We start from the raw sequence: 20,250 nt of genomic DNA, 5'->3' as shown, positions 1-20,250 counted from the left end.
CTTATTTTGTGTTTTTTTTTGTTATTATTATTTTTTTGTGTGTTTTTTTTCTATTCTTGTTAACGTATAAGCGATTGATTGATTGATTGATTGATTGATTGATTGATTGATTGATTGATTGATTGATTGATTGATTGATTGATTGATTGATTTATTGATTGATTGATTGATTGATTGATTGATTGATTGATTGATTGATTGATTGATTGATTGATTGATTGATTGATTGATTGATTGATTGATTGATTGATTGATTGATTGATTGATTGATTGATTGATTGATTGATTGATTGATTGATTGATTGATTGATTGATTGATTGATTGATTGATTGATTGATTGATTGATTGATTGATTGATTGAGATTGGTTGTGATTGATTGGTTGGCTGGCTGATGAATGAACGATTGTCAATTTAGATAAATTAACATCTTGGTAATTAAGTAGAATAGCAAACTAGTTGACACCGTAGTTAATTTTATTGATCGTTACGTGAATCACAACAATTAATGTCAATTAAAATTAATTAATTAATTTTTTAATTTAACTGTTTAAGATAGGCCGACAAATTTTATTAAAAATGAACAAACTGGCATCTTACTTTTCTTCCATCATTTTAACTATATAATTATAATTAAATAATTATAATAATTATCAGTAGTATTAATTTTTTTATAATTTTTTAATATTAAACCATTCTTATCGCCATGAAAGCTCAGACTCTAGTCTTCTTAACCACTTTAAACCCTTTTATGTTATGTTATGTTAGTTATATCACGACATGTATCAAAGTTCTCTACTTAGAATATATATATTATGTAGTTTTTTAGAATTTAAATATTTTTCTCTTAAATTACTTTCAAAAATACCATTCAAGAATTTTTTTCGAGATCGTGTGAGTTTTTTAAAAAAAACGTTAAAGGATGTGGCTCATCTTGAATTCTTTTTTTTGTCTTCGAGTTAGTAATTATGTTGGATGATTTTACGCAAAATTACGCGAAGAAAGTTTAGAATACACAATAAAACCCCGATATATATGATTTTTAGAATAAATTTAAATTAATAAATTATAAATTAAAATTTTACCCTCAAGCCATTTTACCAAAAACTCAAAAAATAAACTCAATAAATTTAAATTAATAAATTATAAATTAAAATTTTACCCTCAAGCCATTTTACCAAAAACTCAAAAAAAATGAATTTAAAAAGAAAATTATGCTAATCGTTCAAATGTTTTGTTTCAGAATCATCGCCATTCGTCCTGATGACATTAACGTCATCAACATCACAAATAGCACTAAGATTGCCACCAATAACATCACCATCATCAACAACAGTATCACCAGCAACGACGACTTCATTGATGACATCATTGATGACATCATCAGCATTCTTAACAGTTCTCAAAGGTAATGTCTTATTCTTAAATGTCCTATCTCTTCTGTACTTGATGATTGGAATGGATGAATATAGCGCGAAACCTACGAAGGCAAGGCACGTCATAAGTATGAACATTTTGTCGTAAGAGCCTGAAATATCGAAGACAGCGCCTATGTGAAAAATTTAAATAAATACGTTTAAAATATTTAGTTATGGTTTTAATGAGTTATTATTTATTTATTAAATTCATTTATTCTATTTACTTATTTCTATTTATTTATTCAAAAACATTTTTAAGTAGTATATATATTATTTCTTTAAAGTATCAACCACAAACGCACATCACAGGTAAATAGTTACGCGTGATTCATAGCCAGAAAACAAACTCTAAGCCACATTTAACCCTAAAACGACCCTGAACTTCGTACCTGTAAACAAAGGCACAGAAATGACACCGATGCCACTGAAGATGTTTGTAAGGGAGAGGGCAACATCAATGTGAAGGCCGGTTGATTCAGCTGACCCGGCATACAAATAGACGTAGTTCAAGGCTATCAGGGTTCCATCCACTTTTTTTTATTCATGGTTATAAGTATATTTCGTTGCCAATCAGACAAGACATCAGACAAACAGACATGAACGTGCATATCATCATCGTCGTCCTCGCCAAGAAGTAACAACTAGTAAGCACACAAGCGCACCATTATCATCATATCTCATTATCACCATATCGTCGTCGTCGTCATTACCATCATGACTATCATCACCATCATCATCATGACATCATCATCATGACCATTATCATCATCATCATCATCATCATCATCATCATCATTATCATCATCATCATCATCATCATTACCATCACTACCATCATCATCATCATCATCATCATGACATTATCATCATCATGACATCATCATAACATCATGACATCATCATGACATCATCATCATCATGACATCATCATCATCATCACATCACATCATCATCACCAAACTCAAAAAAAAACCGAAACGACAATGAAATACTAACTTATGGCTAAAAATAGGATGAAATAAAAATTAGAATGAGAGAATGACCAGACGAAATTTAAGACGGACAACAAAAAACAGGCGATAATGTTGACGTAGATCAATTTTCCCGCCAACTTGTCCCCTGGCAAGGCGGCCAGAATGTAAACGAGGCACTCTGATAGGCTGAGCAAGGTCATCACCAGGGAGACGTTGGACGTTGATACGTTGTTCGTCTTCAAATAGTGGGGCTGGGGTCATATTTAACAAAATTTAAATTTCAAATATAAAATATGAATGTAATAAAAATGAAATTTATTGTTATTATAATGGCGATGATAATGATATTAATTGTACTACTATTACTGCTAATACTACTACTACTGCTACTACTACTACTACTGCCGCTACTACGTTTGCTGCTATTACTACTGCTGTTGCCACTAATATTACTATTACCACCATAACACTACTACAAAGATAACCCATTCAAGAAAATAACATACGCGTATACGCAATTTGTCACTATTCATTTTTATTTAGATAAGTATCGCACTTTTTTTCCTTGTTTGTTTGTGTATGTGTGTGTACGTGCGTATGTGTGAATGCATATTTTTGGACAGTTTTGCTTGATTATTTTTAAGATGTTCGCGCGTTCTATGCAATGAGATGAATGAATTTAATTAGTCGCCAGTGTCTATATACGCATGCTTTGTTGCTGAATTTACATTTTATGTATGCGTTAGTTAAAATGAATTTTATTTAAAATTTTATATTTTATTTAATGAAGATAAAATGATCTGACCGACCAAGATATAGAATGGCATGAAATAGAAAATAGGGTTGAGTAATGAAGCGATGCACCAGCAAACTGTTTCCGGTTTTATCTGAACGGAAGTGACGTATGCGATGAAGTTTTTGAAGCAACTTTGTTTTTGTTGTTGGTGGCGTATTTCTTGTTGTTGTTTGTAGGGATGTAACTGTTTTTTATCTCTCGGTTGAAGAATCGGTTTCATATTCGTTGCATCCCCGCTCGTTGCTATTGCATCTCCGTTTGATTGAGATTCTCCGTTTGACTGAGATCTCTGTTCAACTTCGATTGAGATCGATTCGGTTTGAGATTTGGTAACCTGTTTTGGTAATTTTGAATAATAATAATAATAATTAATAACCATTTCTATATTATTATCATTAAATAAACATAAAAATAGAATTGTAGAAAAATTAATTAACATTTATACAAAATTAATTCAATTTTTTATGAAAAAAACAAGTTTGGTACCTTGGGAATAAGGAGCCATGAGCATGGCAGACCAACGAGAACGAGAAGGAGAGCCTGAATTTTAAAGGTTTGTCTCCAAGACGTTTTCTCTACGAGGTAGTTGACCAGGGGGTTGTAAACGAGACTGGCTGTAGTTTGGGAGACATTTCATAAAAAGTTTAACCTTAAATTATCTGATATTACAAATTAAAATATTCATAAAATGGATCTAATATTATATGATATAATATTATTCATTAATAATTAAAAAATTCCGAGTGTTTGTTAAAATGAAATACAATAATAATGCTTTCCTATTAATCAAAATTGTAAATTAATCTAAAAATAAATCCTAATAAAACAGATTTTAAAAAGCAGACGCTGAAAAACAACGATGATACTTTCCTACCGCGTAACCACTGTTGACGCATGTCGTCGCCAGGACGTGTCGCCTGTGTCCTTTCGGGAACAACTGCGTCAAGATCAGCATGGACGCCATGTTGACGAAGCAAGAACCAACGCCAAACAAAATGGTGTAGGTGAGGAACATCAGTGGAATGTGTTGTACATAGGAACTGCAAAACAGACTTACCCCTTCGAGAAGGGTTCCCAGTATGCCGCAAATCCTGTGCCCGTTCCGGCCCAGGCGTCGGATGCAGATGGTGGGCAGGAAGGAGAGGCAGTTGGTTATTGCTACCGTGCCGATTCCTATCCAGACTGCGATTGTCGGGATTGTAGTTTCGATGATTTTAATTTTCAAAAATTCTTTCTTTAGAGGTAATTAAAAACACGACGTAATAACATTTAAAAGTTATAAACTATAAAACTGTTTCAAATAGATAAAATAAAATAAAATTTATGAAACAAAATTCCGAGTTATAAGACGAGCGACCCCTACTACAACAACGAAAGCCCACGCACCTAACCCAGCGACGGACCGTTCATAATCTTCCTTCAACTTTGCGACGATGATCCCAAAGCAGTAGTAGAAGCCGGACCTGGTGAATGTGATGGCAAGAACGCAGCCAAAAACCATCCACTTGTAGTGCCTGACGCATATGCAATCATCGGTAGGACTCATTCCTCTCCTGATAGTATCAAAAATAATATTAAATTTATTTATCTAGAGGATCAGTGGAAATATACACGCTTCACTAAAAATGTATGATACTTTGTCGTGCGTTGGACAGTCAGCGTTTGAACCTACGACATCAACGACGACGACTCTAGACATGGCGCCACTACAGCCTGAGCTAACACGTCAACTGACCTTTAGAGTCAGACGTGAAATAAAGTTATAAAAATTGTTGTTAATGTACCTTCTATTTTTTTTAGCTCCTTCTTATTGTAAGAAATATGGACCACAGCAGGGCAGTTTTATCGCGATGGTTTGGTTAATTTTAATTCGATTCAAGTAAATAAAACATTTTATACTTTCCCAGTTAAATAACAATTAAAACGTACTATTAAATTTTTAATACCAATATTAACAACTGATTTATAGTTTAAAATATATACTTTTTAATAAATAAACACACGCACACACATACATACACCCATACACATATATATATATATATATATATATTATATATATATGTATATGAAAATCAATAAAATGTGTTTACTTTCCAGTTTAACTAACGTACAAATTTTGTATTTTCATATAGTTAAATATTGATTAGATAAATAGTAACAGTAAGCAAGTATGTGGCTATAAGAATACTCATCTGCATACTGCTTTCAAAAAACCGAAAATGAATATATTTGATAGTTTTATTTACGTATGTACTGTGCGGTGCATGCAGTAGTCTTCATTCACTCATTCCTTCATTCATTCACTCATTCATTCGTTCCTGCATTCATTCACTCATTCATTCGTTCATTCGTTCGTTCGTTCGTTCGTTCCTTCGTTCGTTCGTTTGTTTGTTCGTTCGTTCGTTCGTTCGTTCGTTCATTCATTCATTCATTCATTTATTCATTCATTCACTCACTCACTCACTCGTTCATTAATTAATTATTTAATTAATTAATTCATTCATTCATTCATTCATTCATTCATTCATTCATTCATTCCTTCATTCATTCAGTCAGTCAGTCAGTCAATATCTTGCTAAAAATAGTTTTTTGATGCAGGTTTATATGTCTTCACATATATATATAAATATATGTATAAATATTCAATACGTACGTATATTTAAATATAATAAATATTCAAGTATATACATACATATATTTATATTTGTAAACAAATGTTTTCTGAAAGGCTTTTGTATTCCTGGCTATATAAATAGGCAAAAAAATCTAATAAATATTAATCGTCAATAAGAAAATTTTCAAAATTTCATAAGTTTAAGATCAATTATTCATACTAACACACATTTTCACCACTAACTTTCAAGTTATTTGTCGATTTAACCGGTGATTAGTTAACTTTTTTTTGAAATTTACTAATTTAGTTTTTTAATTTTGAAATTAGGTTTTTAAATTTAACCGCACATATGGGAAATCACCACCAACGTTATAAAAATATAAAAACTTCATTAACACAGCAACATGCTCGAGTGTTACTGACTTCGCCACAAGTCAAATTATAAGAGCAAACACATACATACACAAGACTACGGAGGTTCGAAGTCAGAGACCTCACACCTCACACACGCACTCATTCACACGCACATAGAGACACACACATACACACACACACACGCACGCACATAGAGACACACACATAGACACGCACACACGCACGCACATAGAGACACACACATAGACACGCACACACGCACGCACATAGAGACACACACATAGACACGCACACACGCACGCACATAGAGACACACACATAGACACGCACACACGCACGCACATAGAGGCACACACATAGACACGCACACACGCACGCACATAGAGACACACACATAGACACGCACACACGCACGCACATAGAGACACACACATAGACACGCACACACGCACGCACAACCGGGAATGATCGTATAATCTATAATGCAGACAAATAGTTTTGTTTCTGAATGAGATTTTTTTTTAAAGTATGACAAATTTTATTGTTGATGGGCTTTGAAGATGAATAAGATGGCAGGGAGTGATCGGATAACCCGGATAACCCGGTGGAAACATGCTACGGTTGTCATCTACATTACATTCCTTTTGGTTATTTATGTTTCATTGTTTTTCATCACATGCACACACATGTACACACGTGCACAGACGCGCATGCACACACACGAACACACGTGCACACACATTTTAGCATGTGATTAACTAACTCATAACCGACTAATTTGAAGACTAGGTGAATGTTATTTCGCCCTATATGCAAGAAACTTCGGCTGATCTCATGGTTTTGTTATAATTATTTATTCCTACTAAATCAACAAATGATTAAGTATTTTGTTTTAAAATAAGGTCTATTAATAATACTTTAATTTTGTTAAAAAACCAATTGTTTCAATTATTATATAGTTATTATTATTTTACTATTATAGATAATTATTTAGATGAATAAAACTGGAGGCTGATTTTGACTGACAGTTACACAAAAAAGTTCAACATTTTATTTTCTAACTTTTAAAGAACGAAACAACAAAGAATCATAACAATCTTCTTCTCTCTTTCTCCCTTTCTCTCTCTCTCTCTCTCTCTCTCCAGACACGCATAAATTATAATATGCAATGTGACAGGCCCTATATACAGTTAACACACCATAAATTTCTAAATAACATTTATGTGTAACACACACACACAACACACACACACGCATATATGTATATGTACGTGCGTGCGTGCATTTGTGTGTGTGTGTGTGTGTGTGTGTGTGTGTGTAAAGATCCATGAATATATATATTAAAAAACTGTACTTCTAACATAACCATATCGTTATCTAGGTTATAAAAAAAACGCATCAACAACGAAACAAACAACAAAACAAACAACAAACAAAATTAAATTTCAACATAGATAAATAAAAATAATAGCAAAACTTCTAGATGAAGATGGAAAAGTATTTTAACGTGAAAGATCTTGCGGCTGATATAAGTTTAAAAAATAATTCAATACCTCTATACCACATGTATACAAAAAATACCATGCTTTTCGTACACAAAATACATGTACACAAAATTGTGCACAATTCGTATAATAAAAAGCAAATACAATTATATATAGAAATATTCAAACTGACATACATAAACTTACACCCATCCATACATATACTTACACACACACATACATATACATACAAACACACATACACACGAGGCATACATGCAAACACACACACATGTAACATCCTAGACTGATATAATTTTCCTAAACACTATCACGGGCTGACAGAAACACATATATTTAGTGCTAATAATAGTTAAAAACTACGTTTTTTTCTGAGTTTGTGCTTGTGTTTGTTTGTATCTGTCTGTATGTGTGTGTGTGTGTTTATATGTGTGGTTTTTGTGTGTACGCCTACCAAACGCTTGTCTGTGATATGAAAACATCACAACAATGAACTTGTAGCAATTTACTTTTGCTTGTTAATGTTATTAATATTATTGTTATTATGGTTATTATTAGTGCTTTTGTTGTTGTTGTTGTTGTCGTCGTCGTCGTTGTAGTAGTAGTAGTTGTTGTAGTTGTTGTTGTGGTTGCTGTTGTAGCAGTTGTTGTAGTTGTTGTTGTAGTTGTTGTTGTTGTTGTAATTAATGTTGCGCTCATTCAGCAGGAAATGACAGGAATAATCAATCATTACAACTTGAAAAGTATGACATTTAAAATTAGCACTATAATTTATGAAACCATTTGAAAGACAGACGCTTGCACTCACACACACACACACACACACACACACACACACACACACACACACACACACACACACACACACACACACACACACACACACACAAACAAACATACACACACACACAATTTACACACACACACACACACACAATTTACACACACACGTACGCACACGCACGCACACACTTGTGAAAGTATTAAATACCGGTTGAAGATATAATATATATGTATAAATACCCAAGCATATATACAGATACATAAATAAATACCCATATACACACAAAGAGACAGAGAGAAACGCACACACACACGTACAATAAACCAACTCATACAAAAAAAAAATCACATTTTAAATAATATGCTTTATTGATTCATGCATGTAAACACACACACACATACACACACACACACACACACACACACACACACAAACACACATTCATACATGTATACAAACATCACGTACACACACACACACATATACACGCACATATGAGAATATATATATATATATATATATATAAATACGATCATATATATTTATTATACAAATATATAAAATGGTTGAAAGACAAAATTGAAGATTTTGTAAAATACATAAGTAACTTCTTTCTCTAGAGATTAAAACATTCTTGCAGGAATAAAATGAAATAAAACCAGAAAAAGCTTGAAAAATGTGAAATATGTACCAACATTGATTAGAATAATTAAAAAAATAATATGAAATAATAAGAATAATAAGAAGAAATAATATTATTCAAATAATTAATCGATATTTTTTCTCATCGTTCGTCTTCACTGACGTCATCTACATCTATATAACCGTAACAAATTAATTCCAAGAAAACCTAATTATTATTATTCATATAATATTATTATATATTATATTATTATATATTATATTATTATTTATTTAATATTATGATTTGTTATTATTTGTATTATTATTTATCTTCGCCATCATTCATTGTTGATATTATCATTATCGAAATTGGCTTGCCACGCGCCAGCGTAATCTCCCACACTATTATTATTAATATTATTATTATTATTATTATTATCATCATAATAATTATTATTACTATTATTATTATAATTAATATTTACATTGACAGCTTCACCGCCGTTCTTCTGGAAGGGGTTGTTTCCATGCCTTGGGCCTCTGTCGAATGAGACAACAGATTGCTGCTCGTGCTGTTTGACCACCGTGGTCATCGTACAGGGCACGGGCCCCTGAACGTACAGCGAAGTGTTGAGGTCCGGGCCACTACTTCCACCCCCTCCTACTGCATTTGTAGCTCCGCCATTGGTCAGACTGGTTTTTCTCAAATCGTTGCTGAACGGTTGTGGCTGTTGTGGCTGCTGCGACTGCTGCTGCTGAGGTAGTTTTGTGCTGAATTTCAACGTTTCGTAGCTCTTATTCTCGAGATCCGTTGAGTCGAGATTTTTGCTGTGCTTCAGTTCTCTGCGGTATTGCAAGAGAGGTATTGCTCCAAATATGCAGGTATCTAGCAGGTACACACCACCAACCACGAAGAAGACGCCGGTGTAAGAGTTGTTGATGTCGTAGATGAATCCTGCCGTGTCGTGTGTGCAAGTGTTAACAGAGTTTAACGAAACCTCTCAACAACGGGCTACATATTTTTCAGTTTTTAACTTCAACAATTTTCACATCTCATCAAATAAATTTCGACAGTATGAGAATGTTCGCTACAAGTATTTGCACATAATCGTAGGTAATTTTGAATAGCAGCAAATTCATATTGCACAGGCACTCGACAATTTTTATTCTTATTTCATGACTACAAAACAAATCTAACATAAATCTAACATCAACGGACGAACGAACGAACGAACGAACGAACGAGCGAATGATCGAGAAAACAAACAACTAAATAACTAACCAAGCAACCAATCAATCGATCACTCAACCAACCATTAAAAAAAGGTCCAATTAGAATTCCTATACCAGACCAGAGGTTAGTGTAGGACCAAGCGATGTCGATGGGCAGCTTAGTTGTCTCCCTGGACGCAGCGTACGTGTACACGATGTTCAGTCCCAGAAACCCCCCCATTGCTGTGTCGTTTTTGGTTGTGTCGTTGTTGGTGGTGTCGTTGTTGTTGTGTTGTTGTTGTTGTTGGTGACGGTTGTGGTGTTGTTGTAGTAGTTGTTGTTGTTATGTTTGTTAATTAAGGTGGTTGATTTTTAGGTAAAAAAGGATTAGTTGGTCTTTATTTGTGAGAGCTTAACATAAAGAATATTTTTCAGTTTTTTTTGCGATGTCTTCAATTTATTTTATTCCTTAGGGCGAAGTGTTTGAAAAATTAATGAAATAAAACAATTTGAGTTGTGTTCCATTTATTTAGAAAAATTATTAAAGCATTGAACATGAAAAATTGGATTAATAATTAATGATTAACAATAAAATGTCTATTACACATTCAGTATGAAATAGGAATTGAACTAACGTAACGCTATAAGAATCGAACTAACCTAACGATATTGCCAGTATCATCCCGTACGAAACATCGATGAGTGGCCACACCAGGCAGATGACCGCCAGAGCGCCCGAGGCTGCCACATTTACGTACACAAGTCTTTGAAATTCGGGTTTTTGAAATTTAATTTTATTAAAATTTATATTTTTGGTAAAAATTAGTTTTGATTTAGATGCTGACTTTTGAAAAAATGTTTGAACGTATTAAACCTTAATGAATGATTTGTTGTTAGTTTTTTTTAACTTTTTCGAAAAAATTCGAATTTTAAAACATTTTAAATGTTATTTTAATAAAAAAAACAAGCATTATGCCTACTTATACAATTAGTTATAAACATAGATTAATTAATTTTGTTTTAATTTTTAACGAAGAAATTCGAATTTTAAAACATTTTAAATGTTATTTTAATAAACAAACAAGCATTATACTTACTCATACAATTAATTATAAACATAGATTAATTAATTAATTAATTAATTAATAATCAAATTTAATAAATAAACATGTAACCTATCTTTGAGGTAGTCTCCCAGAAAGCTGGCAGTTATGTAGGTAACGCATTCAGCCAGACTCAAGAGGATCAATGCAAGAGAACTCCATTTCGGCGTTATGTTCCTCCTTTGCATGTAGTGGGCCTAAAATGTAATGTTTTTAGGGGGCCTAAGAATAAAATGTGCCTTTAGATGAAATGCTATTGTTTTGTTAACGTAATTAAAGCATTTTGAATAACTATCACTATCTTAAAACAATTTCCTCAAGCAAAAAATAACAAAACGTCCTATAAGAAACAGTCGAACGTTACCAAATTCATGAAGGGCATGTAGAATCCAAGATAACTGAGCATGTTGCCAAGGAACCAGAGAATTATTTCCGGTCTTTCGAGGAAAATCCCAAGGCGGAAGCGATTATACGCGCTGCTGTCATCCTCTACCGGATATTCGTCGTTGTACTCGTCATCCACTTCCGCTATCCTCATGGCGTCACCAGATTCCTTCCCATGGGAAGATTTTTTTTTATTTCATTAAAATATCAGATAATCTAAAATATTTTTAATTATTATTTTAAAACGAGGAATGTTACATCAACGTAGCATGATAATTTTAAATTGAATATTGCTGTCTAAGTTTTTATTTAAAAAATATTAGCTCTTTTTGATGTCATTATTGAATTAACGTTCTAAAACCTGAATAACCAAATAGTAAGCCAATAACTTAAGAGAACTTAAAATTTCAAATGCTAAATGTAAAATTTCGTGCGAAGGACTTAACATTTCATAGGCAAAATCGAAAATTTTCACACGTATTTGAAAATAAATTAACAAAAATCCATCCAACAGCCAACCTTGGGCGAGAAATTCCAACAGCACACCAGCCCTGTAAGCAGGATCAAGCCACTGGTCGCCCTGAATGCTGTCCTCCAGGTGAAACTTTCAATGAGCCAGGCGTGCACCGGATTGAATATCAGACTTCCTACAATTCGGTAGTGTAATGGTTAAGATGCTTGTCGCTGCAGTTGCAGGCACCGTGTTCGAACAAACACACACACACACACATACACACACAGAGAGAAAGACTACCAACCGATAGGATATCCACAGAGCAGAATAGAAGTGGCTAGGACGTGGTACTTGTGATCCTTGCCAAAATGCTCGCCAATGACCAGGGAGGACGCCATGTAGATGAGACTTGATCCCATTCCGTAGAGGAGACTGTGAGTGAAGAATAGCCACTCCAGATTGTTGACGAATGATGACGCCATCGTACTGACGGATAGGATTATCGTCCCGACCAGACCGCCGATCCTGTAGCCTCTGTGACTGAAACAGCGGATGAAGGAGACGGAGAGAGGAGCCGCAGAGAGAGATATGCAGAAAGAGAGGGTTCCTATCCAGTCTGTTGTTGTTGTTGTTGATGGCGTTGTTGTTGTGCTGTTGCTGAGTTGTTGTTGTTGTGTTTTGCGTTGTTGTGTTTTGCGTTGTTGCTGTGTTGTTGTTGCTGAGTTGTTGTTGTTGTGTTTTGCATTGTTGTGTTTTGCGTTGTTGCTGTGTTGTTGTTGCTGTGTTGTTATTGTTGTGTTGTTGTTTTTTCTATTGTCGTATTTATACTAAAAATACGCCATCAAACAGCAAACATTAATCTTTGAAATTTTTTTCAACCTCAAAATTATTACACTGCTATATAGGGATCTATTTTTATGGGATTAGTTTATTGATCCAACTATGGTATCGTTGAATTAGCACAGTATCGTATCGTATAACTTTGCATATATCATTTCGTTTTGCTAAGAATTATATATACATCAACATAAGGCTGTCTGTCTTTTCGTTCTGATTCATTTCATTTCAGTTCACTCGATTTCCACGGAAAAATTCAAACCTATCAAGATAAGAATAATGTAGAACAGGGAAGTATTTGCCTGTGTGTGTGTCTGCTTGTTTGTTTGTGTGTGTGTGTGTGTTTGGTTGTGTGTTTGTTTGTGTGTGTGTATGTGTGTGTACATGTATAAAAATATTTGCTATACTAAAGTAATTACGTAGACAGTGTATAAATATATAGGAGGTGTATAGGATTACATTGAATTAATTGGATTTATGTTGGATGCATCAAGTGTTGTTATAGTATCGTCTCGGTATTCGGTCGGTCCTCTGCTGCAAAATGTTCAATACAACTGGTTCATCTCCATCATAGGTAATTGCTATTCTATTTTTGTCGTTGTTTGTTTTTTTGTGAGTTTGTTTGTGTAGTTGCTTGTTTGTTGGATGTGTGTGTTTGTTTGTATGTACGGTTGATTGTTTGTTTGTTTGTTTGTTTGGATGTGTGGCTGTTTGTTGTGTGTGTGTGTGCTTGTTTGTATGTACGGTTGATTGTTTGCTTGTGTGTTTGTCAATGTATACTGATGCTCATGTTTTGCCGTTCAGAAATATGATAAACCAGTTTTTGAACTGATAAAGTCTCTTTATGACTTTTTGACTAGATAAACACGTACGCCTCACTCACACAGACACACACAAACACACACACAGACACACACAGACACACATACAGGCAAACGTAATTGTTCTTGCCACGTCTATGTAGCGTCTTATTCGTGCGTGACACGCATTCCTCTAATTAATACACGTCCAGCATAACCGCACTGCTGCATACAAAATACAAACATACAGCAGTACAAATATGTAAACTCCTACGCAAATGAGTTATATACATGCAGATACACACGAAGATACATACACGTAAACACACATACACACACATACACACACAGACACGCACGCACACAATAAATAATTCTATCCAATTGCGTTTTTAAATAATAAATTTTAATAAATTCCAATTATTCTCATGGAAAAGCCGTTAAATTTGGAAAATAAATTTGGAGGAAAGAATCTTGAAAGCCGTATAAATTGTTAAAACATGTCAGTTTTGTTGCTGTTTCGTATTCATATTATTATTATTTATTATACTTATACCAAAATGGCTGACAGAGGGAGTCAGTAATAATAATATTAATTATAATAATTATTATTATTACTATTGTTGTTGTTGTTGTTGTAAATGTTATTTTTATTGTTATTAGCGTCGTTGTTGTTGCTGCGTAGATTAGTTAGACCATATTTCTTTTTCAAATGAGCGCTTAGATAGATAATAAGCCCTACGTGATAGTTTTTATATAGTTGATTATATTTTGTTGCGTGCGTGCGTGTGTGTGTGTACGTGTGTACATGTGTGTATGTGTGTGTATGTGTACGTGTGTGTATGTGTGTGTGTATGTTTTTATAAAATGTAATTTTTTTACTATGAAAATTGCTTCTAATGCAGTGGCTGCTTCTATCGCAGCTGCCGCTTCTGCTGCTGTTGTTATTATTTTTGTTTTTTTTTTAATTATTATTATTGTTGTTGTTGTTATTTTTGTTGTTGTTGTAGTGTAAGCGTGTGAACTTTCTTATCTGGAGTATGCAGATGTTGGTCTGCTGTTGTGGAAATGTGCCAGGCAAGTCAAACGTCTATCAGAAATGGCACTTGGCGATAATGATGACGATGGTGGTGAGAATGATGATGGCAATGGTGATGATGGTGACGGTTGAGGCTATAGTAATGATGATGATACTTATTTTTATTCCTTCAGTCATTCATTCATCCTTCCATTCATCTTGCTATTATGAGCGATTGGAGATTGTCATCACGTGAAATGCGTCACTTCCTTCTCTCTCTCTCTCTCTCTCTCTTCTTTTTCTTTCTCTCTATCTCTTCCAGCATCTCACCGGAATTGACGTCAGCGTATTAAAAAGTTATAAAAATATTGCTGCTGATGAGGATAATGATGACGTTGCTCTTAAAGCTGCTGCTGCTGATGATGACGTAGCTGATGATGATGATGATGAAGAATGACGTTAATTTCAGTTGCCATGGAAACGACTGGGCATGCGTGAAGGACGATTTATTAACGCTTCGTGAGAGGCGAGGGAGAAAAACAGTATGGCGAAAATGATGATGATAATGATGGTGGTTATGATGATGATGATGGCGGTGCTGGTGATGATTTTATCGGATGGCTGTAAATGTGGTATTCCAAATAACTTGTTTGAATTTTATTCAATGCTTTTTTTTATTATCTTATAGCTTAAATCAATTCGTAGCGTTTGATTTATTTAATTCATCTATTCATTCACTCAGTCATTCATCTACTCGTTCATTCATTTTTGTTATAACATTAATTCACAAATTTAAACATTTATTAATTCACCCATCCATAAATCTGTTACTCAATTTATCCATTTTTCGTTCCTTCGTTCGGTCATCTATTCATTAATTAGTTTAAATATGCATGATTTTATTCACTAAGTCACTTGTTTTTCCATCTTCTTATTCATTCATCCCTTCATTTTTTCCTTTCTTCCTTCATTCATTCAAATACCAATCCATCTATCTATCCATTCATCTATCCGTCCATTCATTCTCCTATCCATTGATTCCTCCTTTCATTCCTCCTATCGACCATCCATCCGTCCATCCACTAGCCAAATGATGAAAGGGCAGAACATACGTCTCGTTTCCAGTTATTCATTTAATGGATGCCTTCCTTCATTCAATCCATCCTTCTTTATTATCTTCTTCCTTTCCATTGCAACAGTAATCACGTGAGCCAGCCTGTAATCACGTGCCTATGTTTTTGTTTACGTTTTCGTTTTTGTTTACCTTTATCCTTGCTGATGTCTAAATTTTTATCATGTATCTTGACTTTATTTAGCAATTTTGTTCCATTTTAGTTGGTTTCATTTACGAAAAGTTTGATTGAAAAGAAAATGTTGCTAATATCTTTGGTGTAAAACAATAAATGAATGAATGAATGAATGAACGAACGAACGAACGAACGAATGAATGGAATGAACGAATAAACGAATGAATGAACCAAGAAAAAAGAAAAAATTAATGAAACTCGTTAAATAGAGATTCGCTAATGCTCGGCTACAAAACAAAATCTATCTTAAATCCATTAATGCCTGTTTTATTTCGTTTGCTTGTTTGTGCGTGTGCGTGTGTGTTTTTCGTGCATGTGTGTGTGTGTATGTGTGTGTGTGTTTGTTTGTGTGTGTGAAAAACAACCCCGCAACATCTGCCTTCTCAATTAAGTCTTCACTTGTATAGGTACAACATTGCATACGAAATGAATTTGCATGTAGGTGTGCCTTCTAAGAAATGTTCACATACACACAGGCATGTATGTGTTGTGTGTGTGTGTGTGTGTATGTGTGTATGTGTAACAGATAAATAGCAACTATATTAGCGAGATAAAAATCTTCTTGCTGATTTTAAAGTAAGTTAGCCAACCCAAAATATTTACAGACAAAAGCAGAGCAACTATAAAACCATATACAACAGCGACGACAAACACAACAACAACAAAATGACATAATAAACAACATAAGTAAACAACACTATCAATGACATCACCAACAACACAACAACAAAAACGTCAACAACAACAACGACGACATCAACAAGAACAACAACATCAACATCATCAGCAACAACAAAGTCAACATCAACAACAATAACCTCAACGAAAACAACAGCAGCAAGAACAAGGCAATCACAACAATCCAGTGATAACTAATTCTTTTTTTATCTCAGATCGCACGTGGTTCAGTAATAATTTTTTCTGCCTTTGTTTTGGAAGGAAAAAATCCAACATTATTAATATTTCTGTGGTATGTTTATAGAAACTGCATTACAATTTTCGTTAATTTTCTATAAATCTTTCGATTTAAATTTCTTTTGTTTTTAATAAAAATATTTTTATATATTTTTATTTTAGAAAAATTCGTCATAAAAAAGCATAAGTGTGAACGTTTATTCATATTTACACATACACATAAATACACACACACACAAATACACCCACACACATATATATATATATATATATATACACACACACAAACACAATATAAATATATATATATACACGTCTTTATAAAAACTTTATATCAGAGTAATATTTCCAGTTTTGTTTTCCGCCGCGAGATGTCATCTTCCTTATAACGAAGTTTTCTGTGTGCCATCTTCGTTATAATCGAGTATTTTCGAGTGTTTGTATAGGATCAAATTTGTTTGCGTTAATACTTTAGATGCTCTTTTTGCTGCTGGTTTCTCTCTCTCTCTCTCTCTCTCTCTCTCTCTCTCTCTCTCTCTACTTATATATATATATATATATATAATTATGCATATTTATTTACACACACACACACACACACACACACACACACACACACACACACACACACACACACACACACACATATATATATATATATATATATATATATATATATATATATATATATATGGTGTGTATGAATGTGTGTGTGTTTGTATGTGTGAGTGCGTGAGTCAACAATATATATATCTTATATATTTACATATTCACATGTTAAACAACATATAGTAGTAGTAGTAGTAGCAGTAGAAGTAGTAGTAGTGGTAGTAGTAGTAGTAGTAGTGGTTATAGTAGTAGTGGCAGTAGTGATTGTAGTAGTATTTATAGTAGTAGTGTAAGAACCATAAAAGAGTCACGTGATAATAAATAATTATATTAACGATGCTAATGTACTGGATTGCAGTTCATTGTAGTGTGAGATGAACGCGCGTGTGAACATTGTGTTCATTGTTCGCCATTTGTTCGTTATTTCGTTCGTTTGTTTGTTTACAATGATACCTACACTCTTATAAATGTATCCATATGTATGTGTATATATCATGTATCATACCTATTCTTATAGTTAGAAATACGATATATAAATTTTCCCGTCATCTCATTGTTACTTATTTAAAGTATAAAAAATGATTGACAATTTGCTTGTGTGTTTGTCTGTGTGGTGTGTGTGTGTGTGTGTGTGTGTGTGGTCTGTAGTGAAAAGATCACATGCCTGAGAGAAACAAGACATTTGAAACTTTCCGAAATATCGTAAAGAGTAAGAAAACTAGAAATAGAGATAACACAAAGAGAACATGAGAAATGAGATAGAAAGAGAAAGAGAGAGAGAAAGACAAAGAGGATGGCAGAGAAAGAGAGAGAGAGAGAAAGAGAAAAAGAGTGAGAGAAAAAGAAAGAGAGACGTGGTAATTGGAGCCATTTAAAACCTTCCAGCATCTAATATGCATTACGTAACACTCCTTCTGTTTACTTCCATAGATTGAAACGATCCCACCCGACAAATTTTCATAAAAATTTTACCCAAGAAAATGACATCTATGAATTTTCATTAAGTAATTTATTTTACAGTGCGTTGAAAGTTCTGTACAAAAATTGCATAGTTGATGTAGCGCACATGCATTCCTACACTCTCACACACACGCACATACACACACATACATTCACACGCACACACATACACACACACATACATTCATACATACGGATACGGTTTCAGCGGTCAACGCGCGTGCCAATTAAATTTATTAGATCGTGACTGGATATTTTACGTGTATTTCACTGATAAAAAAAAATGAAAAAATTATTATAAAAACAGCTAGAATACTCCAAAGCAGCCAGCACAAAAAAACCCAAACTAGCCTAAAATTATCACAGCAACCGACTTGAAAAAACAAACAGACTAACTCTGCTCTGCCATGGAGCTATTGTAGATTGACTGGAGTTTGACGATGAACATGCCGAAGCTGTAGGTCAGTCCACTCCTGATGACTGTGATGATGAGGACAGCTAAACAGACCAGCCAGCCCTTTCTATCTTGCTTCATAGCTGACTTTATCTCGCTACATTTTTCGTAGCTCTGCTCGGCTATGTATTTAGCGTTTTCTAAACCGTTTTTTAGCGTCTCCATTTTCACAGTTTATCGGATTTGAAAGTGTTTCGATTTATTTCTTTTATTTAAAATTTTTGTGGTTGTTGTTTTTTTTTCTGGCTCTCTGGGGCGAGTTTTTTATTCGTTGGAAGTTGGAAGTCTGATGCGTCAGTGATTGCTGTTGTCAATGAATTGGTTACAATTTTCGTACCAAATTAAAAAACACGAAAGAGTCAATAAGGAAAATAATCATATAATAATAATAAAACAACAACAACAACAACAATGATGATGTTAATAAAAACAACATCAACACTAACAATAATAATAGTAATATGTTAATCTTTTTTACCTTTATGCGATAACTTGGAGGCAATTGTAGGTTGTCGAATTCAGCGTCAGTAGGAGTAAAAATTTATTTCTTCGTATCAAAGCTTTCTTCCCAAATAAGTCTACAGTACAAATGATATGATATGATATATATCTTAATCTTTCGAGGTGATGTGATATGATATATATCTCAATCTTTCGATCTATGTATCATTTATTATTTTAAATAATTTCTTTCTTCACTTCTTCGAATTTCATTATTCTTCTTCAAACGAAATCACCATCCGTAAATTTCATCTGCTGAAAAAAGGAATATCAATTAATAAAAGTAGTTAATCAATAACTAACTGCTTCTCATCAATACTATCATCATCATCATATTCATCGTCATCATCATAATTATTATTATTATATTATTGTTATTATTATTATTATCCTCCCAATACTGGTAGCACGTTAGTAGAAGCAGCGTCGAGCGTACCACACAACTTCATAATCACGCAACCGCTGTACCTTACCATCTGCAACTGAAGGCTCCTTTCACATCATCATTTTCTTCATCTTCTTCCTCTTCATCTTCTTCATCATTTTCATCTTCGTCGCCATCATTTTACCCTCTCGTAACTTACTATCTCTCTGGGACTGCTTT

At 33.6% G+C, this 20,250-nt stretch overlaps 2 protein-coding genes across 2 annotated transcripts; both read right to left on the bottom strand.

The window, feature by feature from the left end:
• Nucleotides 1–9,430: 9,430 nt before the first annotated feature.
• Nucleotides 9,431–12,727, bottom strand: HELRODRAFT_171077 (hypothetical protein; the record flags this gene model as incomplete). The annotated part of the gene is made up of 7 exons (XM_009016883.1): nt 9,431–10,047; nt 10,440–10,547; nt 10,965–11,068; nt 11,480–11,604; nt 11,772–11,960; nt 12,311–12,438; nt 12,550–12,727. 7 exons carry the CDS (start codon nt 12,725–12,727, stop codon nt 9,431–9,433), a joined length of 1,449 nt encoding a protein of 482 aa, XP_009015131.1.
• A 3,375-nt stretch (nt 12,728–16,102) lies between these two features.
• On the bottom strand, nt 16,103–19,310 carry HELRODRAFT_171076 (hypothetical protein; the record flags this gene model as incomplete). The annotated part of the gene is made up of 2 exons (XM_009016882.1): nt 16,103–16,206; nt 19,088–19,310. 2 exons carry the CDS (start codon nt 19,308–19,310, stop codon nt 16,103–16,105), a joined length of 327 nt encoding a protein of 108 aa, XP_009015130.1.
• Between the last annotated feature and the right edge of the window lie 940 nt (nt 19,311–20,250).

Source organism: Helobdella robusta (genome assembly GCF_000326865.2).
Source record: "Helobdella robusta unplaced genomic scaffold HELROscaffold_19, whole genome shotgun sequence".
In the NCBI taxonomy this organism is placed as follows: domain Eukaryota; kingdom Metazoa; phylum Annelida; class Clitellata; order Rhynchobdellida; family Glossiphoniidae; genus Helobdella; species Helobdella robusta.
The sequence above is the reverse complement of the archived record's forward strand: the minus strand, read 5'-3'. Positions and strand labels throughout refer to the sequence as shown.